The sequence below is a fragment of the Mirounga leonina genome, unplaced genomic scaffold, assembly GCF_011800145.1.
Source record: "Mirounga leonina isolate KUSES-001 unplaced genomic scaffold, KU_Mleo_1.0 Mir_376, whole genome shotgun sequence".
NCBI lineage: Eukaryota > Metazoa > Chordata > Mammalia > Carnivora > Phocidae > Mirounga > Mirounga leonina.
The window spans coordinates 9757614-9782123 of NW_023270718.1; the positions used below are offsets into that span (position 1 = coordinate 9757614).

At 41.9% G+C, this 24510-nt stretch overlaps 1 protein-coding gene and 1 long non-coding RNA gene across 5 annotated transcripts in view; one reads left to right on the forward strand and one right to left on the reverse strand.

Moving 5' to 3' along the window:
- On the forward strand, positions 1-21398 carry ZNF582 (zinc finger protein 582). 4 transcript variants are annotated; one of them, XM_034986173.1, is made up of 5 exons: positions 1-696; positions 3975-4101; positions 4354-4449; positions 19246-19316; positions 19507-21398. In XM_034986173.1, the coding sequence occupies exons 1-4, from the start codon at positions 226-228 to the stop codon at positions 19314-19316; spliced, it is 765 nt and encodes a 254-aa protein (XP_034842064.1). In that variant the 5' UTR covers positions 1-225; the 3' UTR covers positions 19507-21398. The 4 variants fall into 4 exon arrangements, with proteins under 4 accessions (XP_034842064.1, XP_034842060.1, XP_034842062.1 ...); XM_034986171.1 differs by lacking the exons at positions 19246-19316; positions 19507-21398 and adding exons at positions 2476-2564; positions 13803-15233 and having other exon boundaries at positions 550-889; XM_034986172.1 differs by lacking the exons at positions 19246-19316; positions 19507-21398 and adding exons at positions 2476-2564; positions 13803-15233 and having other exon boundaries at positions 553-696.
- The window catches only part of LOC117997934, a 14645-nt gene continuing 7401 nt past the window's right edge, over positions 17267-24510 (reverse strand). The window contains exon 4 of the long non-coding RNA XR_004675916.1: positions 17267-18540. This is a non-coding gene — a long non-coding RNA (uncharacterized LOC117997934). The remainder of the gene's footprint in view (positions 18541-24510) is intronic.

A 24510-nucleotide genomic window follows, 5' to 3' on the forward strand; every position in this document is an offset into this window, starting at 1 on the left:
CTTCAGGTCTTGAGCTCAAGCCCCACCGTGGGGGTAGAGATTACTGACAGGAGTCAACACACGAAAATAGACTTTAAAACACGTTCGCTCATTCTGCGCTCTCCTTCCTCAACTCCATTCACTTCAGAGGAGGTAACAACGTTTAAAATTAGGCACCGGATAAATTCGGGCTTTTTCCTCCCTCGGAACCTCCTGGTAAAACGGCTGCTCCTCGGAGATGGTTGAATGAACGAGAAACATTTTCACAGACGTTGTGACCGCCTCGCACGAGCGTGTACCCAGAGCGGACCGGTCCCAGCCACACGCGACGACGGGGTCCCCGCCACCAGAGACGCGACTGCGCCCACACAGCGCACCGACGCGCAGACCTTCCCGGGGAGCCCCAGACGCCGCCGCGCTCCCTCGAGCACGGCCCGCCGCCACACGGGCGCACCGCCGGAGCACATCCGGGCCCCGCCCACCGCGGAACATCGCGAGATCCGGCCTCGAGGTTTGGCTAGGCCTTTGCGCCTAGAGACTACGTTTCCCAGAAGGGCCTGCGGCGACGGCCCGCTCGCGAGGCAGCATTCGCGGTGCTTTGTGCGCCTGCGCCATCTTCCGGCTCCAGGCGGCGGGTCCGCCGATACCGACGAGGAAGCGCTCCCGGGGCTGCGGAGAGCGCGGCCGCGGGGGCACCTGAGCCCGAGGAGGCGGCAGGTGAGGGGCTCTGGAGCTTGCCAGGCGCACCTGGGTCCCTGCGGGAGCGGGCTCCACGGCCGGGCGGATCTCGGGCCTGGGAAGAACCGGAACGTTTCGCCCCAGCGTCGGTCTGCGGCTCTCCGGGCTCTGGACTACATTTCCCATCGGCCTCCGCGCCCAGGCTCCTAGCCCCGGTCCGTGGACCCCTTAGGTGGGTGTGAAGGGGTCCCCGACTCCCCAAAACGCTGGTCGATGTTTTACAGTCTTTCCTGCGCGTGCCTCTTTTTTTTTTTTTTTTTTTTTTAATTTGGGACAAATCCTTGTTTCATAAGATTCTCAAACAGTTGCAAAGACCTCAAAATATTTAGCACTCCTAGTTCAGAAGCAGAGACTTAAATTTGAGAACCTTTTAGATGGTCTTGTAAAAGATCTGTGTCCAGCAGTGGGGAAATGGTTGAGTAAATCATGGGCCACTCGTGTCATAAAATACCATAAAGCTATTACAGACAATGCTAAGGCAGTGGTCATAGCAAGAAAAAAAATTTCTGTTACATGTTAAGGAACGATCAATTACTTCATTGACGTATTTCTTAGACTTAAATATTTGTAACGTGCCAGGCATTGTTCTGAGTTCCTTTATAGAATACTGCTCGTTTAATGATGAACTCACAAAGTGGTTAAATGACATCATTCTTAATACTTGGATTTTTTTTCCCCCAGTTCTTTTTTTAAGCCCATGTGCCAATCAGTAGGTGGGTGGTTTGACCTCTTCTGCGGAATGTTCTCATGTTGTATAAAGAGACCACTTGTGAATATCTTTTTTTGTCAGTTAATGTTGCCCCACATAACTTTTTTTTTTTTAAGATTTTATTTATTTATTTGACAGAGAGAGACACAGCAGGAGAGGGAACACAAGCAGGGGGAGTGGGAGAGGGAGAAGCAGGCTTCCCGCTGAACAGGGAGCCTGATGCGGGGCTCGATCCCAGGACCTGGAATCATGACCTGAGCCGAAGTCAGACGCTTAACGACTGAGCCACCCAGGCGCCCCGCCCCACATAATTTTTGATAGTTGTTTGGTGTTCCATCATATGGCTGTGCGAACAGTGATTCAACCACTTGCCTACTTTTGTGGACTGTTACGGACCAATTTTTGTTCTCTTTTTCAGTAAATTTTGTGCACACAGCTTTGCTTACTGTTAGTCTCTGTGCAGGGGCACATTTATGTGGTGGTAATGGAGCCATCTAATTTGCCCATTGCAGTCACACCCCGTTTGTTGACTCAAGGCGGGGTCCACAAAGTGGTGTCCACCAGGCCTTCGGAAGGGCTGTAAGGTTCTCTGTGAATTTGGAAGTTGAGTAAAGAGCCCGGGAGGTGTTACATTGTGGGTACGAGAGAGTTAAATGGTCTATTTCTGGGAAGGCTTCACTCTGGGCTGGGCTGGGCTGATGCCAATCAGGCAGGCTGTGCTCCCTGGCCTGAGGACAGCCTTTCTTGTCCTTGGGACACCATGTGGTCTAGTCACTGAACCAGGACTGAGCATCCCCATCACAGATCTGCATCAGTAACAAGGTGGAATTCTCTGGATATTTAAGGGAAGTGGGAGAGAAAGGGCCACTGGTTCCCTGTGTCATTGGCAACAGCTAAAGCTAGGTTTCCTAGAGTTGGGTAAAGGCCACAGTGTTCCAACTCTAGTTTTTGTAGGGAGCGGGGGATAAAAAGGTGGGGACTTGTAACCATGGCATTCTGGGAGCTGTAAGGCAAGCTTGGCCTCTCATGTTTGCTCTTTCCTCCCCCAGCTCTGCCATCTCAGGACTCTGCCCTTCCCCAAGAGAGGAACCTGGAGGAGGACCCATCAGCCCATGAAATTCTAAAAGTCATGTCCCTTGTGAGTTTTAAAATCATGTAAATATTTCCTTTGTTTATCTCGAAGCCTCCCATCTGGGTTTCATCCAAGAATCCAGTTCTCAGAGGTTCCCATTTTAGGGACTATAAAGGCCCGGCAGCTGGTACTCTCTCCCACTGCCCCCTCCACTCTGACCAATGCCCATGGGTTCATTCTGTATAGCATTCCATATCTTCTGATGGTGTGGTATTCTGCCAGGAGGCTAGATAGAGCAGAAATCCGTTTCCTTGTATAAACTGAAAACCGAGGTTTGATGAAATGGAGATGAATATTTATGAGGGATATAACATGGAAAAGCATGGGAACAGGTCTTGGTTGGTCTCAATTTCAGTGTGAGGCACGATCTCTTAGCTGGGTATCTGTGGGAGATTAGATGCCAGAATCAAGGTGCAGTTTGAGGTCAAACAGAGCATTTGAATGTGGGTCATTCTATAGCCGCTTCTTCAGCTTGAGAACGAGAGAAGTACAGAGGTTGAGGGGATTGTGAGGCAACCAACCAGATGGATGAATTTTTCAGAATCCAGGTAGGCAGAGCTTGGAAGAGCCTTCAGAGATCTGATCCAACCTCTGCATCCAAAATAAGAGAATGGTTGAGTCATTTTTTCACTCGATAGAAAATTGTACAGCTAATCAAAGTAATCTTAAGATTTTTCTCATAAGGAAGAATGCTTTGATATGTCCTGACATAATGATGAACCTCTGTCTTCAAATAATTCTCAATGTATATGAAAATCATATTTTCTAAGATAGAAAACATTTCTTTAATAAAACATTTGAGGGTAAGTCTATCAGAAATTGTTGGTTTGTTTTGTTGTTGTACAAAAGTAGAAATTATAGGCCTCTCTTTGAGAATTTATTTTTTTTTTTGAAGATTTTATTTATTTATTTGACAGAAGACAGCGAGAGAGGGAACACAAGCAGGGGGAGTGGGAGAGGGAGAGGCAGGCTTCCTGCTGAGCAGAGAGCCCGATGCGGGGCTCGATTCCAGGACCCCAGGATCAAGACCTGAGCCAAAGGCAGATGCTTAACGACTGAGCCACCCAGGTGCCCCTTATTGAGAATTTATTATATGCCAAGGACAGAGTAGGCAACGTGCTTTAGTATGCTGCTTGTCACAACTGGGGAAACTCCACTTGGCTGAATTTTAATTTTCCTCTCAGATCTATGTACAGAGCTTGGGTTTGTAGTGAAAAGTAATGCTCAAGAACATTTCAACACTGTTTTACTCATGCCGACCCTCTCCTGTAACCTGCTCACATTGGAGGCCTCCAGCCCCAGCCTTCCTTTTCACCAGAACACCCCATTCCTGCAAAGACCTCCTCCGTCTCCTCTCATCCCACCACGATACATTTCCTTGAAATATGCCAATAACATACCTGCCTGTTGTTTCAGGAGTCAGACTTGTTCACGGATGTGGCCATAGTCTTCTCCCAAGAGGAATGGGAACAGCTTGCACCCGCTCAGAGGGATTTGTACAGAGACGTGATGTTGGAGACCTATAGCAACCTGGTCTCACTGGGTAAGATGACCTGGCATATTAGTCTGTATGTTACCCTTGGCATATCTGTTCCTTGTCTGTTTCCAGGTACCTTTTGAGTGGTTAAAGAGCAGCTCCCTGGGCTGATACTATATCTTCCCCAACCCTCAGGTGACTGTCACATCTTCCTCTGGTCTCTCCTGCAACCGCCTCTCCTGCTCGCCAACCAGGTCCTGGATCTGAATTCTGGGACCCCACACCATAACCGGGTGGCATGTTTTTTCTCACATCCAGGTCTTGCCATCGCCAAACCTGATGTGATCTCCTTCCTGGAGGAGGGCAAAGAGCCCTGGGTGGTAGAGAAAACGTCAAGAGGAGGCCTGTGTCCAGGTGAGTGAGGCCTGTGTGGGAAGAGAGAAGCTACCACAGATAACCGTCTAGTGGGTGGAAGAGAAAAGAAGACCTTTGAGGTAGAAAATTTTCCCTCCAAGATGCCAAACTCAGAGGTCAGGTCCCACTTATCATCTCTTGTAGCTTGTCAGCAACATTTCACAAAAGTGGTTGTTCCTTTCTTCCTGAAACATTTCTGTGTATTTGGGACATCACTACCTCCTCATTAAACCATCTTCAGCCTCCTCTGATGGGATTGTCTCACTTTCTTTAAATGTTGGAGTCCCCCAGGGCTCAAACTTGGGTTTTTTCTTTCCTGTTTATTTTCATTCCCTAGGACCCTCTCCATTACCATGCTTTAAATACTTTTTGTACCTGTGTTGTCCAGTATGGAGCCACTGGCCCCATGTGGCTGTTGTAATTTAATTACAGTGAAATACATTAAGAAGATCAGTACCTCAGTTGCACTTGCCACATTTCAGAAGTTCAGGAGCCACTTTGTGGCTTGTGCTTACTGTATTGGACAACGCAGATACAGAACATTTCCATCATCTTTAGCTTTTCCTTTAAACTCCAGCTGCCTTCTCATCATATCCACTTCCGTGTTCATGGGGACTTTGAACTTAACAAGCCCAGAAAGGAGTTCTTGATCCTCCTTAACAATTTGCTCTTCCCTCTTTCTTCCACACTTTAGTAATAGGGTACTTGATTCTTATACTTGCTCAAGTCAAAAACTCTTTTTTTTTTTTTTAAGATTTTATTTATTTATTTGACAGAGAGACACAGCAAGAGAGGGAACACAAGCAGGGGGGAGTGGGAGAGGGAGAAGCAGGCTTCCTGCCGAGCAGGGAGCCCGACGCGGGGCTCGATCCCAGGACCCTGGGATCATGACCTGAGCCGAAGGCAGACGCTTAACGACTGAGCCACCCAGGCGCCCCTCAAGTCAAAAACTCTTAAAGCATTCTTGACTTTTCTCTCTCACGTTTGTTTGTCAGCAAGGCCTGTTTTCTCTACCTTGAATTATGTCCAGAATTTAACCACTTCTCACCAAGACCACTGCTACCATTCCATCCACGCCACCATCATCTTTGGCTTAGACGATTGCAGTAGCCTCCTCCCCATCCCTCTGCTTCTAGTCTTGTCCACTACAGTGTATTGTCTACACAGCAGCCAAAGTGAGGGTATATTGCATTGCTGCTCAAGACCTACTAGTAAATTCCCATCGCACTCAAGAGAAAATCCAAAATCGATACCATGGCCTAGAAGCCTCTACGTGCTATCTAATATAGTAGCCGCCGGCCAAACGTGCTGTTTAAATTTTAACTTTAACTAAAATTAAATAAAATGTAACATTCCATTCCATGGTAGCCTGTAGCCACATTTCAAATGCTCAGCAGCCTTGGGTAGCTAGTAGCTAGTATATTAGGGTGGAATCGAACATTTTCGGCATCATAGAAAGTTCTCTTGGACTGTGTTGCTTTATGATCGGCGTCCCACATTCTCTCTGATCTCCTCTCCTGCTACTCTCCTTGTTGCTCATTCGGCTACAGCCACACAAGCCTCTTTGCTATACCTTTAATGTAGGGGTTGGCAAGTATTGTCTTTAAAGGGCCAGAGAGTAAATATCTGTGGGTTTTGTGGGCCATATATGGTCTCTGTCACAACTACTCAGCTGTGCTGTGGTAGAATGAGCACAGACAGTGCAAATTTACCCTCCCCAACTTTGATACAGAAAGCATGTTCCTGGGGCGCCTGGGTGGCTCAGTCGTTAAGCGTCTGCCTTCGGCTCAGGTCATGATCTCAGGGTTCTGGGATCGAGCCCCGCATCGGGCTCCCTGCTCCGCGGGAAGCCTGCTTCTCCCTCTCCCACTCCCCCTGCTTGTGTTTCTGCTCTCGCTGTCTCTCTCTCTCTCTCAAATAAATAAATAAAATCTTAAAAAAAAAAAAAAAGAAGAAAGCATGTTCCTGCCTCAGGGCTTCTTCCCTGCCTGTTCCCTTGCTCTGGATGGAGGGTTGCTCAGCCTCAGCGTTGTTGACACAACGGGGCCGCCCAGTGGACTGTAGGATGTTTAGCAGCCTCCCTGGCTTCTCCTCATTAGTTGCGAGTATAACCCCCCCTCCCTTCGGTTGTCACAATCAGAAATGTTCCAGATATTACCAGATGTCCCCCAGGGGGCAAAATCTTCCCTGATTGAGAACCAAAGTTCAAAGTCAAGTGTGACAATGTGAGACCAAGAATGTGTTGGTTGATAAACAGTTTCCACGAGAAACAGTTTCCACCACATACAATGTACTGTAAGAGAACTTCAGATGGGGAACCAAGAATTAAACATTACAGACGTGGTAGATTCATCCACATTGAAGTGGTAGTTGGCCCCCGGGAGTGAACGAGGTCAAGTGTGGAGTGAACATCAGGAGAGGAGATACAGGGGCACCTGGGTGGCTCAGTCGGTTTAAGCGACTGCCTTCGGCTCAGGTCATGACCCAGGGTCCTGGGATCGAGTCCCGCATCGGGCTCCTTGCTCAGTGGGGAGCCTGCTCCTCCCTCTGCCTGCTGATCCACCTGCTTGTGTGCTCGCTCACTGTCTCTCTGACAGATAAATAAATCTTTAAAAAAAAGAAAAAGGAGAGAAGATGCGTGCTGTTGTATAACCCAGTGTCTTCACTGGCATCTTTGGGAGGCCAGTATTCTGCCAGCCACACCCGTAATATCATTTTTGCTTTTGTTTTTGTCATTTTAGTTTGACAGCTTATGTTTGACTGTTTGGGGTGCTGAGTTTTGTTTACTTCTTAGATCTGTGGGTTTACATCATAATCAAAGAGGACTTACCCCTTTGACATTATAAATGAGTCTCCTGTGGTTTTTTTCCTGGTATATTTATGGTGCTATTTATGATCCCTGTGGAGTTTATCCTGAGTGCAAGATGTGATTTCACACTATTTTCCAGGTTGTTATCAGTTTATTCAAACAGCATTTATTAGCTCATTTTATCTTTTCACCACTAATCTGTATAGCCACCTTTATCATCTACTCTGTTGCCTCTGGATATATCTTTTGACTTTTGGTTCTGTCTCATTAATCTCTTTGTCTAACTATGTGTCCAATACCATACTGTTTTAATTATTGAAGGTTTTAAATATCTGGTAGACTAGTTCCTCCTCATTCTTATTTTTCAGAATTTTCTTGGCTATACTCATTTATTTTTCCATCTGAACTTTAAAATGAGAATATCTGGTTTTAAAAAAATCATGTAATTATTCTTACTTGAGATCACAGTAAATTTTCAGATTGAGGAGAAAACTTATTTTTTTAATTGATTTTTATCTATTTAAGAAAATGATAGGCTCTTCCTTCCTTTATGTCCACCCCCTGGTGGTTTTAAAGTTTTCTTTATATGGCTCTTGTACATTTCTTATTATATTTACTGCTAGGTAGTATATATTTATTGCTGTTATTGGAAATGGGGCCCTTTCATCCCTATTATATCCCAACCAGTTGTTTTTTATACCTGGCAAAAGCCATTCATATCTTCAGATTAATTTTGTAGTTAACCCAACTTACTGAATTTTCTCATTATTTACAACAATTTTTCATGTAATACTCTTGAGCTTTCCAAGTAGACATTCATATCATCTGCAAATGGTGATAATCTTTTTGCATTTTTATAGCTCTTGGGTTTTTTTTTCCTTTTGCCTGAGTAGGAAACTGATTATGTAGTACCCCCAGAACAACGTTAATGGGGGTAGTTTACATCCTAAGCTTGTTCTTGACCTTAATAGAAATGTTTTTTGTGTCTTTTCATTAAGCATAATATCACATTTAGGAATGAAATAGAGATATTTTATTTGGTTAAAGAAGTATCCACCTTTTCATATTAAGTTTTCTTATTTTAATCTATGAAGTCTGGATTATATGAATAGATTTCCTAATACTTGAACTCCTAATACTGAATACTAATCTAAACATTCAAATGTTGCATTTCTTGAATCAGTGTGGTAATTTATATTTTTTCTGCTCCTTTTAACTTTTTAAAAAATCACTGTAAAATATACATAACAAAATTCATCTTTTTAACCATTTTAAAGTGTATAGTACATTGGCATTTAGTACATTTACAGTGTTGTGCAATATCACCATTATCTGTTTTCAGAATATTTTTATCACCCTGTGGTTTTCACCCCTGTTTTCTGGCACACTGCTCTTAAAGCCCTTGGAGTCTCTGAAGTGATAAGTCTTCTTGTATGCTAATGAGATGACTGTGGTTGGGGTCACCTGGATAGCTTCAGGAAGGGGGCTGGTTGAGAGAAAAACCAGTTTTGTAATTAGAGGGTTGGAACTCTCAGCTCTATCCCCCAAACTTTGGAGGGACTGGAGGTTGACTGAATCACCAAAGGGCAATGATTTAATCAATCCTGCCTATGTAATGAAGCTTCCATAAAAAAGTCCCCAAAGTACAGTGTTTGAAGAGCTTCTGGGTTGGCGAACATGTGGAGGTACTGGGAGGGTAGTGTTCCTGGAGAGGGTGTAGAATCTCCACATCCCTCCCCCTCTACCTTGTCCTGTGCATTTCTTTCATCTGACTGATATGAGTTATATTCTTTGTAGTAAACTGGTAATCTAGTAAGTAAACCATTTTCCTGAATTCTGTAAGCCAGTCTATCAAATGATTGAACCCCAGGAGGGGTGGTGGGAACCTCCAGTTTATTGGGGTGGAGGGTGAAGGGAGCAGAGGTAGTCTGTGGGCCTGAGCTCTTAATCTGTGGGATCTGATGCTTTCTGCAGAAAGACAGTATGAAAATTGACTTAAATCTGTAGGACACCCAGTTGGTATCCATCAGAGTTGGAGAATTGCTTAGCACACATTTTGTCACCAGAAGCGTCAGAAGGGAAGTATGTATAGTGGAGTCGTGTTGAGAGGTGTGTTTTTCCTAAACACACCCCAGAGGAAACCCTGTACTTAAATAGTTTCCTCACTGCCCTCTCCCCCCAGCCCCTGGCAACCAGTAATCTGCTTTCTATCTCTGTGGAATTGCTCATTATGGATATTTCACATAAATGGAATCTTAAAATATGTGGCCTTTAGAGTTTAGCTTCTTTCACTTAGCATGATGTCCTTAAGGTTAATCCATGTTGTAACATGTGACAGGATTTCCTTCAATTTTAAGGCTATACGTATGTACCACAACTTTTTTATCCATTCGTCAATGGACATTTGGGTGGCTTCCACTTCTTGGCTATTGTCAATAATGTTGCAGTAAACATGAGTGTGCAGGTGTCTCTTTCAGATTCTTTCAGTTCTTTGGGATATATACTCAGAAGTGGAATTGCTATATTATATGGTAATTCTATTTTTAATTTTTTTAGAACGTTCCCTGGTTTTTTCTTTTTCTTTTTTTTTTTTTTAAGTAATCTGTACCCAACATGGGGTTCAAACTCATGACCCTAAGATGAAGAGTTTTATGCTCTTCCAGCTGAGCCAGCCAGGCGCCCCTCCATACTGTTCTTTCTTTCTTTCCTTTTTTAAAAGATGTATTTATTTATTTTTAGGGAGAGAGAGAAAGAGTGCATGAGAGAGCTGGGGGCAGGGGCAGAGGGAAAGAATCTTTCAAGCAGACTCCCTGCTGGGCAAGGAGCCCGATATGGGGCTTGATCCCATAAGCCATGAGATCACGACCTGAGCCAAAACTAAGAGTCGGACACTTAACCATCTGAGCCACCCAGGCGACCCTCCATACTGTTTTCTATAGTGTTTGCACCATTTTACATTCCCATCATCAGGGCACAATGGTTCCAGTGTCTCCAAATCCTCATTGACACCTGTTATTGTCTGTTTTGTTTGATAGTGGCCATCCTAATGGCTTTGTGGCATTATCTCGTTATAGTTTTGATTTGCCTTTCTCTAATGATAAGTGATGTTGAGCATGTTTTCATGTGCTTCTTGGCCATTTGTATACCTTCTTTGGAGAAATGTCTATTCAGGTCCTTTGCCAGTTTTTTAATAGGGTAGTTTTTCTGTTGTTGTTGAATTGTAGGAGTTCTTTATATATACTGGATAGTAACCTCTTATTAGATATATGATTTAGAAATATTTTCTCCTATTCTGAAGGTTGCCTTTTTACTTTTTTGATTGTTTCCTTTGATGCACAAAAGATTTTAAGCTTGATGTAGTCTCATTTGTCTATTTTTGCTTTTGTTACCTGGGCCTTTAGTGCCATATCCAAGAAATCATTGCCAAATGCAATGTCATGAAGTTTTCCCCCTGTGCTTTCTTCTAGGAACTTAACATTTTTAGGTCTTACATTTAGGTCTTTAATCCATTTTGAGTTAATTTTTGTATATGGTGTAAGGTAAGGGTCCTGCCTCATTCTTTTGCATGTGGATACCCAATTTCTTCAGAACCATTTGTTAAAGAGACTGTCCTTTACTCATTGTGTTGTCTTGGCACCGTATCAAAGATAATTTGACCATATGCATGGGGGTTTATTTCTGGGCTCTCTAATTCTGTTCCATTTGTCTATGTCTGCCTTTTTGCTGGTACCACACTATTTTGATTACTGTGGCTTTGCAGTATGTTTTGAAATCAGGAAGTGTGAGACCTCCAACTTTGTTTGTCCTTTTCAAGATTATTTTGGCTCTTGGGATCCCTTGAGGTTCATATGAGGGAACTAAAATATCTTGATGCTAAGACTATCTGTAAGATTTTTAGACCTATTTCTTTGGTTATACAAAACAGTGACTACTAATGCTAAATAATTAAATTTAAAATACTCTGCCGGGGCGCCTGGTGGCTCAGTCGTTGGGCGTCTGCCTTTGGCTCAGGTCACGATCCCAGGACCTGGGATCGAGCCTCGCATCGGGCTCCCTGCTCGGCCAGGAGCCTGCTTCTCCCTCTCCCACTCCCCCTGCTTGTGTTCCCTCTCTAGCTGTCTCTCTCTGTCTCTGTCAAATAAATAAATAAAATCTTTAAAATAAAATAAAATAAAATAAAATACTCTGCCAGTCCCTGTCAGGGAACCATTAAGTTAATACAGAAGACCTCACTATTCTTGTTGCTATTTTGCAACTTTATAGGGAGTTGAACAGAAGTCAGAAAATTATGACTGTCAGTACTATCTTTGGATGCCTACAACACAGTATATAATTAGGGATGGCTTAATTTAGATGAGTGTAAAAGGGCTCATAAACAACACCATACTCTGCCATAAATCAACACAATCTGTGATAGAAAAGTAGAAAAAGTGGAAGTCTGGGGAGAGGATTGTTTTTAGTGGCATGTCCTTTTTCCACATTGCCCAAAAAGCAAGTAATGTGCCTTACTTTAATTCCTAAAACCAAATTTCCATTTGGGCATAGTTAAATGTTCCCAAATTCGTCTTCTCTTTCTACCAGGTTGGCTTTAAATTTCCATGTTCCAGTTTCCATGTAGTCTTTTGGTTGTCCTTCATAGGATGGCAGGCAGATGTTGCTAACTGTTGAGTAGGTCAACCACCAATTCACGGGTTGCCATCATAATGGCCATATTTGGAATCTGTCTCAATAGAATTGTCAGACCACAGTGAAGAGACCCAAAACCTTCTTTCTGAACAACCAGACAGGGGCACCTGAGTGGCTCAGTCGGTTAAACGTCTTCTTTTGGCTCAGGTCATGATCCTAGGGTCCTGGGATTGAGCCCTGTATCGGGCTCCCTGCTCTGCAGGAAGCCTGCCTCTCCCTGTCCCTCTGTCTGCTGGTCCCCCTGCTTATATGCTCTCTGTCTCAAATAAATAAATAAAATCTTTTTAAAAAATTTAAAAAAACAACCAGACATGGTGTCTGAAAAAATATCTGTACTTTGTGTCCTCTTCATGTTGTCTTGTTCTTACAACTTCATGTGGACGCACTGTGGTTATAGTACAAGTTTTTGAGATGGCAGCGGCATCATTCCCACAAAATCTGATATTTCTTTCATAGACCCGTCATTGTGTTTCATTGTCAAACTTTTTATTCTAGTAGCTTTTGCTTAATACTTTCACACGTAACCAAATGAATAATGTTCTGTGATATGCCACCATATGAAGCAGACCTGCTCCTATAAAATCCTCTTTGGTCATCTGTCTACTACACTTTTTTTTTTTTAAAGATTTTACTTGTTTGTTTGTTTATTTATTATTTATCAGAGAAAGAGAGAGCATGTGCACAAGCAGGGAGGGCAGCAGGCAGAGGAAGAAGCAGGCTCCCCGCTGAGCAGGGAGCCCGATGTGGGGCTCGATCCCAGGACCCCGAGATCATGACCTGAGCCGAAGGCAGACTCTTAACCATCTGAGCCACCCAGGCGCCCCTGTCTACTACACTTCATAAGCACATTCAGAAGCACCCACTTGCTTTCCCCATAGTTCCTTGCATTAAGCTGTAACCAATTCCAAATGGATTTGGTTGCTGTGATTACATAAAACAGGCCACTGCAACTGAAATCATGTAATAGGTAAAACCAGGATCAAATATACCATTTGACTTCTCCCTGCAGTTTGAATAGGCAGCAAAGAATGTTGCCCTGAAGAAGCCACCCCCATTAAGTTGGGGCCTAATTCTCTAAATAAGGAACAGGGCCCTTCTTTTTCCACCGTCACATCTAGGTAATGGAAAGGTCCAGGAGAGACTGGTTTAGTAGACACCAGGTCTAAGCCATGGTATTCAGCTGAACTTCAGAGATAGAAGGCTTCACAGCAGAATGCCACAGCTGTGTTACTGTAACTCCCAGTGGACAGGTGAGACCAGCCTCCCTGTCCTACCACGTCCCCTGGCAAGCAGATACACCATTGTATGCCTCTGGCCAGATGAAGATCCAGCTACCCTTCCCCATCATCTTTTAAAATCTGCTTTATTGAGGTATAATTTATATTCAATAAAATGCATGCATTTTAAGTACAGTATCTTGATGAGTATGGACAAACGTATACACTTGCATAACCATAACCACAGGCTAGAGAACATTTTCATTGCCCTGAAAAGTTCCCTTGTGCACTTTCTACACAGTTGCTCATTTACCCAGCCCCAGGCAACCAATGATTTTTTCTGTCACTCAAGATTATATGTGTTTTCTAGGGGTTCATAGAAACATTCATTTTTTTAAAAACATGGTTCAGAGGTGATTCTGATCCACACTAACATTTTAGAACTACTCTTACAACCTCCCTCTGACTACTCCATCTCAATTTATGGTATTTCCTCTGCCTCTCTTCTACTTACCCATTTTCAAATTGCCTAGCCACATTCAAGAGCTTATAGGTATACTCATGAGTTTAAGTTTCCTGGTTTTCACTATAGAAGTTCCTTTTTCTGGAAAAGGAAAAAACTTTTTTTTTTTTTTTTCCAGTACTGGAGTCCAGGTATGATACCAAGGTATCATCTCCAGAGCAGCACATTTATGAAATACAGACGCCACAGTGGGAGATAATGGAAAGCCTCACAAGTTATGGTCTTGAGTGTTCGAGGTTCCAAGATGATTGGGAATGCAGAAGCCAGTTTGACAGACAACGGGGAAATCCAGATGGACATTTGAGTCAAATGATAATCAGTCATGAAGAAATAGCCACTTTAAACCAACAAGCATCATTTCCTTTTTATCAGAAAACTCATCGTGGAGAAAAACCCTATGAATATAACGAATGTAGAAAAGACTTCTGGCAGGAGGACTTCCTTATTAATCATCAAGGAATTCATGCTAATGAGAAACCCTATAAATGTAAGGAATGTGGCAAGGCCTTTAAGTATGGCTCACGACTAATTCAACATGAGAATATTCATTCTGGCAAGAAACCCTATGAATGTAACGAATGTGGAAAGGCCTTCAATTCTGGTTCAAATTTCATACAACATCAGAGGGTTCATACTGGTGAGAAACCTTATGAATGTAAGGATTGTGCAAAGGCCTTTAGTCGAAGTTCACAGCTGATTGAACATCAACGAATTCATACTGGTGAGAAACCCTATCAATGTAAGGAATGTGGCAAGGCCTTCAATAGGATCTCACATCTTAAAGTACATTATAGAATTCATACTGGTGAAAAACCCTATGCATGCAAGGAATGTGGGAAGACCTTTAGTCATCGGTCTCAGTTGATTCAACATCAGACTATTCATACGGGCAAGAAACTCTATGAATGTAAGGAATGTGGGAAGGCCTTTAATCAAGGCTCAACTCTTATTAGACATCAGAGAATCCATACTGGTGAGAAACCCTATGAATGCAAGGCATGTGGGAAGGCCTTTAGAGTGAGCTCACAACTTAAGCAACATCAGAGAATTCACACTGGAGAGAAACCCTACCAATGTAGGGTTTGCGGTAGGGCTTTCAAACGGGTCTCACATCTTACTGTACATTATAGAATTCATACAGGTGAGAAACCATATGAATGTAAGGAATGTCGAAAGGCCTTCAGTCATTGCTCACAACTGATTCAGCATCAGATAATTCATACTGAGGAAAAGTCTTGTAAATATAAGGAATGTGGGAGGACTTTACATCATAATTCAGCTACTGTTCAACACCAGAGAATGCATAATAAAGAAACACAAGTGAACATAATAAATGTAGAAAAGCCTTCCATTAGCACTTATCCTTTATTAATCATCAGAGAATTTATGTTAGCAAGCAACCATATCAATGGAAATAATGGGGAGAGCCCATTAGCTTAGGCTAGTCCCAACTTCTTATATTTTGCAGAAAGACTTGAAGAATGTAATGCAAATGGGAATGCCTTCATTCAAGCTATCCTTTATCCTGAGTCATAAGATTAATAATGAAAAATTTTACGGATATAAATTGTTTAGACCATAATTATTGAAGAAGCAAGGAAAGGTTGGGAAAAAAAATTTGTCTCTAACATATTACAGGATCACATTTTCTAACCACACTGTAATAATTATAACAACAGCCAGAAATTTTCATTTTTTGGCACTTGAAAAAAAAAAACAGCCAAATTACTCTTGGGTTCAACTTTTTTTTTTTTTTTTTAATAGGCACCACACCCAGTGTGGGCCTCAAACTCATGACCCTGAGATCAAGAGTCATATGCTCTACCGACTAAGCCAGCCAGGTACCCCATTACTCTTGGGTTAATAAATAAATCATGTAAATTACCATGCATGGTAATGAAAAAATGACAATTGAGAGATTTGCATTCCAGGAGTTGTAGCATGTGGCTGAAGTAACTCAGAAGAATTTTTATGGCTTTTAAATGCATGCAAAGCATGAAAACTTGAATGATTATTCTCAAATATATTAAATGTACTATTCAAGAAGCCAGAAAAGACAATACCAAACACTGAGGTGATGAAAGAACAAATTGGTACAAAATTAAAAGAGAAAATAATGAAATTAGAAAGTGGTTATCTTACAATAATCTGTTTTTATTTCTTCCTGACCCAAGAATAAACAAAATTTAAGATAATATTTCTCAATTTCTATGTTGTTTTAGATTATCTTTCATCACTTTTGTCACAAACAGAAGGGGCCGGTTGCCTACGTAGCGGCCATACCTGATTCCCCTTCCTACTGGCAGCATCTGTGTCTTGCCTTAGACTCTGAAGATACCAGATGCTAACTTTTCAGCGTTTTCTGCAGCTCAGGATGGCTCTCATGTTCCAGGGTAAGGCCAGTATGTTCCAGGGATCTGTAGGGGCTTCTGGGACAGATTTTCCTCATTCAGAAGAGACAGATCTATCAGGAAGACTCCCATCTCCTCTCATCTGCTTTTAAACATTCTCCTATGAGAACATAATGCCTGGAGCTGCCATAGCCATGTTGGAACCAAAAGGAGAAAACCGAGGACCTCAGAGAAGCTGACCCAGAGTTACCAGGACAATTCTGGAACTGTCTCTGTGAAGCCTTGTTATGTAAAAAAAAAAAATAAAATAAACCTTTATTGCTGAAATTACTTTTAGTTGGATATTTTGTAAACTTGTAGCCAAAACCATCCTAAATTATGTAAGTTCAAATTTTATTTTACTACGACTGGTAAATGTGGCCTGAAGATACCTACTTTTTTGAATTCATTTCTCTTCATAGCTAAATACAGGATTGATTTTTGTATATATTCTGTAACATTGAAAAAGAATATATATTCTACTTTTCTTGGGTATAAGATTCTGTTTAAGCCAGTGGATTATAATGATAAAATTCTCCAGGTTCTTAAACAATTTGGTACACTGGATCAGAATTTCCTAAAATGAATTTTTTAAACCAAAATCTTGAGTTTTCAGAGATTTTTACTTTTTAATTAATGTTGCTTGATTTATAAAGACCTACAACATAACCCCTATTGATGAATCATTATTTTTATCATTATAGTATCCTGTTTGGCTAAGTGTAGGGGTTGACAAACCAAATCTGGCCTGCTGCCTGCTTTATAAATAAAGCTTTATTGGAACACAGCCATGCTCATTTATTTACATATTGTCTACTGCTTTTGCACTACAACAGCAGAACTCAGTGGTTGCAATAAAGACTATAGCCACAAATCCTATACTGACTGACTCTTTAGATAAAAGTTTGCCAACCCTGGCCTAGTGTAATCCTTTTGGCATTTTATTTCCATACTGGGTAACACTACTACTAATGATTTGTCTTTGTTTACCTGGTATATTTTTGCTCATTCCTTTATTTTCAACCCCTGTCATTTCAGTTGTTTCTTTCTTTTTTAAAGATTTTATTATTATTTATTTGACAGAGACAGAGACAGCGAGAGCAGGAACACAAGCAGGGGGAGTGGGAGAGGGAGAAGCAGGCCTCCCGCCGAGCAGGGAGCCCGATGTGGGACTCGATCCCAGGACCCTGGGATCATGACCTGAGCCGAAGGCAGTCGCCCAACCAACTGAGCCACCCAGGCGCCCATTTCAGTTGTTTCTTGAAACAAAAAAAAACCCAGCTGATTCTTAATTCAACTTTATTCTTTTCATTTTACATTGTATGTCCTATTTGTGTTATTTTGGTCTTTTCCTTATGTTGGCTGATCATTTCCCCTTTTGCTAAATTGGAACTTCCCACTGTGTTTAGGGTAGTGGTTATCTCCACATTCCTTACCATTTGGGCAGAATGAAAGCAGTATTATACTTCTATACCCACCATTAATTTACTTTGCCACTCTCCTCCAAGAAGAGACCACTCTTGCTTCCTTGTTCCTTTCCTTCACAGCTTGTTCTTTCGCATTTCCTCCATTTCACTAACGTAATATAAACTTAATCCAAAGCTTTTAGTTTTGCTTTTATTTCATTTATGATGCTTACATTACTTACTGCCAGACCCACTCATGATTTCCATTTAAATTTAAATATACTCAGGTAGGGGTGCCTGGGTGGCTTAGTAGGTTAAGCGTCTGTCTTCGGCTCAGATCATGATCTCAGGGTCCTGGGGTCAAGCTCTAGATCAGCTTCCCTGCTCAGCAAGGGAGTCTGCTTTTCCCTCTCCCTCTGTGCTCGCTTGCTCTCTCTCTCAAATAAATAAAATCTTTAAAAAAATTTTTTTAAATATACTCAGGGAAAGTAACATTCATTGTTGGCTGCTGATTCTTTTCATCTTTTTTTTTCCCTCTGTCTTGTGGTAACAGTTTTATTTCAAATGCTATTTGGTTAGACTTTTATTGAGTAGTTCTATTTCTCAACAAATGGTATATACCTGGTATTCTCTGAATCCTTATGTGTCCAGAAAAGTTTCTAAGATCCTCACAAATTATACTTCCGTTTGGTAGAACATTCTAGGATTATAGTTTTTTCTCAGTAATCTGATTTTTCTTACCTCATGTAGATGTATTTGTAACAAATTAACAAAAACTTAGTGGCTTAAAACAACACATTTATTGTTGGGACATCAAAAGTTTGAAATAGGTCTCACTGGGCCAAATCAAGGTGTTGATGGGGATGTGTTCTCTTGTGGAGGCTCTGTGAAAGAAACCACTTTTTTGGCTTCTAGAGGCTGCCTGTATTCTTGGTGTGGCCCCTTTCCATCCTCAATGGCAGCAATAGCTTCTTGAGTCTTTCTCACATTGCATCATTCTGACACTGATTCTTTGGCCTCGCTCTTTCACCTTTAAGGATCCTTGTGATTATGATGGCTCCTGTGGACAATCCAGGATAATCTTGTCTTAAATTCAGCTGATTAACAATCTTAAATCTACCTGCAACTTAATTCCCCCTTGCTACTAACATAACAGGTTTCTGGGATTAGGACAGAGACATCTTTGGAGGGCTATAATTCTGCCTACCACAGTAACTGCTTCTGTCCTGGCTTTTGGGAAGAGTTTCTAGCCTTAGAATTCAGGAACTTAAGTAGGATATGCTTAGATAGTCTCATGTCCTTTTTTTAGCCCAAGGAAATTTTCTTCCAAATATTAATTAGGACTTCTCAATTGTTCTATTTTATTCTTATTTTAAAACTTAAAAAAAAATATTTATGTATGTATTTGAGAGAGCGAGCCCACACACAGAGCAAGAGCAGGGGGAGGAGCAGAGGGAGAGGGAGGGGAAAGACACGGGGCTCAATCTCACGACCCTGAGATCATGACCTGAGCTGAAGCAGACGCTTAATCGACTGAGCCACCCAGGCATCCCAAGAATTAAAATTATAATCATGCAGGGCATGTAACATGGGAGGAGAATTTGGGGGTGAGGGACATTTTAGAAATCTGTCCAAGATGCTCAGTATTTTCATGAACACCGGAAGGCTGGCATGAGATAAGGGAGGAAGAGAATTGCAACCTGTCTTTCTGGGAGGCAAGCCTGACCTCTCATGTTTTCTCTTCCCTCCTTGGCTGCCTTCTCAGGACTCACCCTTCCCCAGAAGAGGAACCTGGAGGACTCATTGGTCCTTGCTATTCTGAAAGCCATGGCCTAGGTAAGTCATGCTTTCTTTCTCCTTCCTCAAACTGTGCTCATTTTATATAAATGTAGGAAAAATTTGGGGGGATTTCCTGCCTAAGTTTCACCCATGCACAAAAGGATCAAATAGCCCTAAGCTCTCGCTAAGAATCCCCCCTCTCTAACCTGGGTTCATGTGTTCACATCTCCTATGGACTGTTTTGCAGGAGCCTCGATGGACCAGAAATGCATTGTTTCAGTGAAACATGAAAGACTCCTATGTGAAATATGGTTTAATGGACTAATCAGTGTTTAAAGGAACCACACATAATAATGCTTTAATGGTAATCTACAGAACAGGGTTTCCCAGTTGGAAGAGATGGGCAGTGGTGGTGGTTGGTCTCTGCTGTGATCTGAATATGTTCTTCCAATTCATATGTGATGGTATTTGGAGGTGGGACCTTTACTAAGTGATTAGGTCAGGATGAATGGGATTAGTGTCCCTACAAAAGAGTCTCTGGAGAGATCCCTTACCTAACTCTTCCACTATGTGAGGATGTAATGTCAAGTTGGCCATCTGCAACCTGTGAGAGGGCCCTCACCGGAGCCCAGTCATGCTGCCACCCTGATCTTGGACTTCAGCCTCCAGAACCATGAAAAACAAACTCCGATTGTAAATAAGCCACCCAGACTGGTACTTAGACTCTGAAGATACCAGATGCTAACTTTGGTACTTTGTTACAGCAGCCAGAATGGACTAAGACAGAAGGTCTCAGCCTCAGAATGTAGTAACATTGGGGGTGGCATTGGGAATTTGGTTATAGAATCAGACATTGCCCAGCAGTCCCTCCAGATGGATGCCTGACCCAAGGTCATATTTGATGTTGAGCCACAAGTGTGGGTAGTGGGCCACATCTGTGTGAGCCTGGATTACTCCCCACCCGCCATTAGCATTCTATTGCTCGGGAACAAGGAAAGAGCACACTTAGGGATGGGCTAGGTGAGACTAGCCAGAGTGCATGAGGTATTGAAAATCATAAATCAGCAGAGCTAGGAATGTCCCTAAAGATATCTTGTTCAACCTCAAGTGCCCCAAAATGAAAGGCTGAGTCACTTAGTGCAATGTCATGGGAGAGTGTGCAGCTAATAAAAATAAATCTGATTAAAGAAGCTGACCTGGTAAGGAGAGGTAACATTAAGACAGTGATGAACCTGACTCTTCAATATATTTTAAAAGAATACACAACTCTCATAATTCCTAACAGAGACTCTGTTAACCATTTTGCAATGATTCCATGAAAAAAAAAGTTTCTCTAGCTCAGGATTTCTCAAGCTCAGTACTAATGATATTTAAGGCTTATAATTCTTAGTTGTGCTGTCTCATACGTTGGTGAATGGTCAGCAGCATCTCTGGCCTCTACCACTTGGTGCTGGTAGCATTCCCTATCCCAGTGGTGCTAACCAGAATGTCTGCAGATGCTGCCAACTGTCTTCCGGGGGTGCAGAATGGCCCCAGAGAACCATTTCTCTCATTTGAATTTTCTTTAAACATTATGAAAGCATTCAAACACTTAAAAAATATATCAATGTTTCCATATTCACTGCCTAATTTCTGAACAGAAGGACTAAAGACAATTCAGACATATTAAGAAGTTGTGCACTGACCTTCTACAGTTAAATTTACTGGAAAACCATGGAACTTGAATTCTTTTTGTTCTTCGAAGTATCTTTTGATGGACCTATCTCCCTTTATGAAGGAAGTTGTGCAGCTCTCAAGAGAAGTACAGACCCTCCCCTTGAATTGCCACAGTTTCCTTCATGTGCTCGCTGGCTTCAGCTCGGCAATGTCCTTCTCATCCTTCTATTTTTCTAGTCATAAATATTTATTTCAATGGCACACATTATCATTTTGTTGTTTCAAGGGTCAGTGATGTTTAGGGATGTGGCGATAGTCATCTCAGGTTGAGTGGGGCAGGCTGGAACTTGCTAGGTAGGATCTGTGCAGAGATGGAATGCTGGAGAACTTAAGCAACTTCATCTCTAGGTAAGATGTTAATACCCCTGGGGGCGCCTGGGTGGCTCAGTCGTTAAGTGTCTGCCTTTGGCTCAGGTCATGATCCCAGGGTCCTGGGATCGAGCCCCGCATCAGGCTCCCTGCTCAGCGGGACGCCTGCTTCTCCCTCTCCCTCTCCCTCTGCCGCTCCCCCCGCTTGTGATCTCTCGCTCTCTGTGCCAAATAAATAAAATATTAAAAAAGAAAAAGATGTTAATACCCCTGGAAGGTTGAAATTTGTCCACTGGAACATCTGCTGCCTTTGGTGTGAATTTCTGAGGTGCCTTTCAAGACTCTGGTTGAGTTTCTGCTCTGCTCTCAATGAGATTGTACAGAATGGGGATGGATAATTCTGTAGGATAACACCTAAAAAAGCTTCTTCCCCAGTCCAAAAATGACTTCCTCCTCTTCTCTGGCCTTTTCTAATTTCTTCTCTTCATTGATAACCAGGAACTGGATATGAATTCTGAGACACCCCCTTTGTGACTCTGCTGCATTTCTTCTTGGGTACACAGGTTTTTCTATATCCAAGCCAAATGTGATCTCCTTACTGGAACAAGGGAAGGAACCCTGGTTGGCAGAGAGATGTGACAGGAAGCCTGGGCCAGGTGAGTGAAGGATGATTAAGGAGGGCAGTGGCACTGTAGGTGATGGCCCAGGTCAGCAGGATGGAGCACCTTTGAGACAATGACTAGAAGGGTCCCGTCAGAGAGCCTAGTGTTCAGAACAGAGCATTACTCCTATCAGTGCGAGCTCTGGGGGGGGCCTCCCTTGTACTCCCACACACCACTCCCTGTGCCTGTCTCCATTCAAAGAGGAAGGTGCTTTCTTTGAAGTACAGCTTTACCTTTCCAGAGAACATTATTTCTTCCCAGTTTCTCCCCCATTCTTTTTTTAATAGTTGGGTCATTATTTCCATCCAAAAGCATGTTTCCAAAAATAGTTTATTTTGGTTACAGCACAATGATTTTTTCCTTTGACATGTTTTTCCAGATTCAGATTTTGTACATTCTTTCTTTCACTCTTTCCCTTTTTAGAGAGGGAGGGGAAGAGGCAGAGGGAGAGAGAATCTTAAGCAGGCTCCACACCCAGGGTGGAGCCTGACACAGGGCTCGATCTCACAACCCTGAGATCATGACCTGAGCCAAAATCTAGATTTGGACGCTTAACCAACTGAGCCACCCAGCCGCCCCACTCTTTTCTTAATAAACATTTTCTCATTTTCCAGTTTGAGTAAGACTCTTTATTAACCTGGGCCCTAAATTTGCTTCTGATGCATCCTCAGATGTAGGATTATGCCAGCCTATAATTTCTGCTGTCAAACATTTCTTAAGCATTTTTAAAAATCCTATATAGTCAAATTTTTTATGATTATTATCATAATTCTGATCATGATTTTTTTCATTCTTGTATGCAGGCTGCAGAACACTTTGTGTAGACGTACCATAGTTTATTGAACCACTCTCCTATATGTGGGTGTTTAGACTGTTTTCAGTATTTTAAAATTATGATCATGCTGTAATGAATAGTCTTATGCATATATATTTTCATGTTGTTGGAAGTATATCATCAGGGTAGATTCCTAAATGTGGGATTTTGTAGGCAAGACTCATGCTTTTTAAATATCATACTAGGAAATTGCCTAACAAGTATGCCCAAGGGCTGTTTCACTTTCTAGAGGATTTGTACCTTTGTCTTACTGTTTACTATTGATTAGGACCTAGACTCATGCAGTTAGCTTGTTAACATGGACATTGCTGGCCAGCAGAAAAAATAACCCCAAATGCTATGATTTTCACACTCTGTATGATATTAACCAGTTTTTGATGTATTAGCAAGCTCTTTTCAGCATTTGTTTGTGTTTGTCTGTGTATTCATTTATTGACTTCTTCTTTGAAGCAGGTTTGCCATCATGCTGGTTCCTTATTAAGGAGTTAAATAATTCTGACAAACCTTATAAATGCAAGCAATACAGGAAGGCTTTCCACCACTGTTCTGATCTTCCTCAACATCATAGAATTCACACTGGGAAAGACCCTGTGAATGTAAAGAATGTGGAAGGGCCTTCAGTCCTGTTTCACTCTTTACCCAACATCAGAGAATTCATACTGGTGAGAAAACCTACGAATGTAAGGATTGTTTAAAAAAAAACAAAACAAAACTGTATTTGGCTCTCAAAACTTAATGTACATCATAGAGCTCATACTGGGGGAAATTCTATCAATATACTGAATGTGCAAAAGCTTTTAGTCACTTCTCACTAATTATTCAACATGAGAGAATTCATACTGGAGAAAAACCCTGGCTGTAAGGAATACAGAAAGGCCTTCAGTGGTACCACACAACTTAATGAACATCAAAGTATCCATACCAGTGAGAAGTCGTATAAATGTAATGAATGTGGAAAGACCTCTAGTCATCATTCATATCTACCTCAAATCAGAGGATCCATACTGGTGAGACACCTTATAAATATAAGGTTTGTAGGAAGGCCTGTATGCAGGGCTCACAACTTTATCATCACCAGAGAACTCAGACTAGTGAGAAACCATATAAATGTAATGAAAACTTTCAGCTGGATTTCACAATTTAATGAATATATTAGCAACTATACTGATGAGAACCCGTATCAATGTACTGAATGTGGAAAAGCTTTTAGTCACTTAACACTAGTTATTCAATGTCAGAAAATTCATACTGGTGAAAAGCCCTCTTATGTAAGGAATGTGGGAAAGCCTTTAGTCAGTGTTCACAACTTATTCAGCATCATTCTTTATGTATGTAGAATGTGGGAAGGCTTTCAGATACTGTCATCTTCCTTAACCTTAAGGAATTCATGCTAGAGAAAATTCCTATAAATAAGTGAAGGGAAGACTTCACTGGTTTTGTTCCTCACAGAACATCAAATAATTCATGATTATGTATAACCTTGTCCAATATGGAAATGCTTTTTGGTTCAACTTATGTTACATTTATCAGCGGATTCACATCATCACATTCATCACTAAATGCCATATTAAAATGGTAATGTAAAAAAGTCCCCCAATACCACCTATCAATTATTATTCATTGCAAAATTCATGCTGGCAAGCAACCATGTAAGTGGAGAAATTATGGAAACCATTTACCTTAAGCTAACCCTAACTTACATAAAAGGATCATATGAGAAAGTAACCCT

Bases quoted from the DNA above. Each gene is read 5' to 3' on its own strand.
- ZNF582 (XM_034986169.1), top strand. From the start codon at position 226: ATGAACGAGAAACATTTTCACAGACGTTGTGACCGCCTCGCACGAGCG. The intron at 4,102-4,353 runs GTAAGATGACCT...TCTCACATCCAG, and splicing joins TAGCAACCTGGTCTCACTGG to GTCTTGCCATCGCCAAACCT. The intron at 4,450-13,802 runs GTGAGTGAGGCC...TTTTTTTTCCAG, and splicing joins AAGAGGAGGCCTGTGTCCAG to TACTGGAGTCCAGGTATGAT.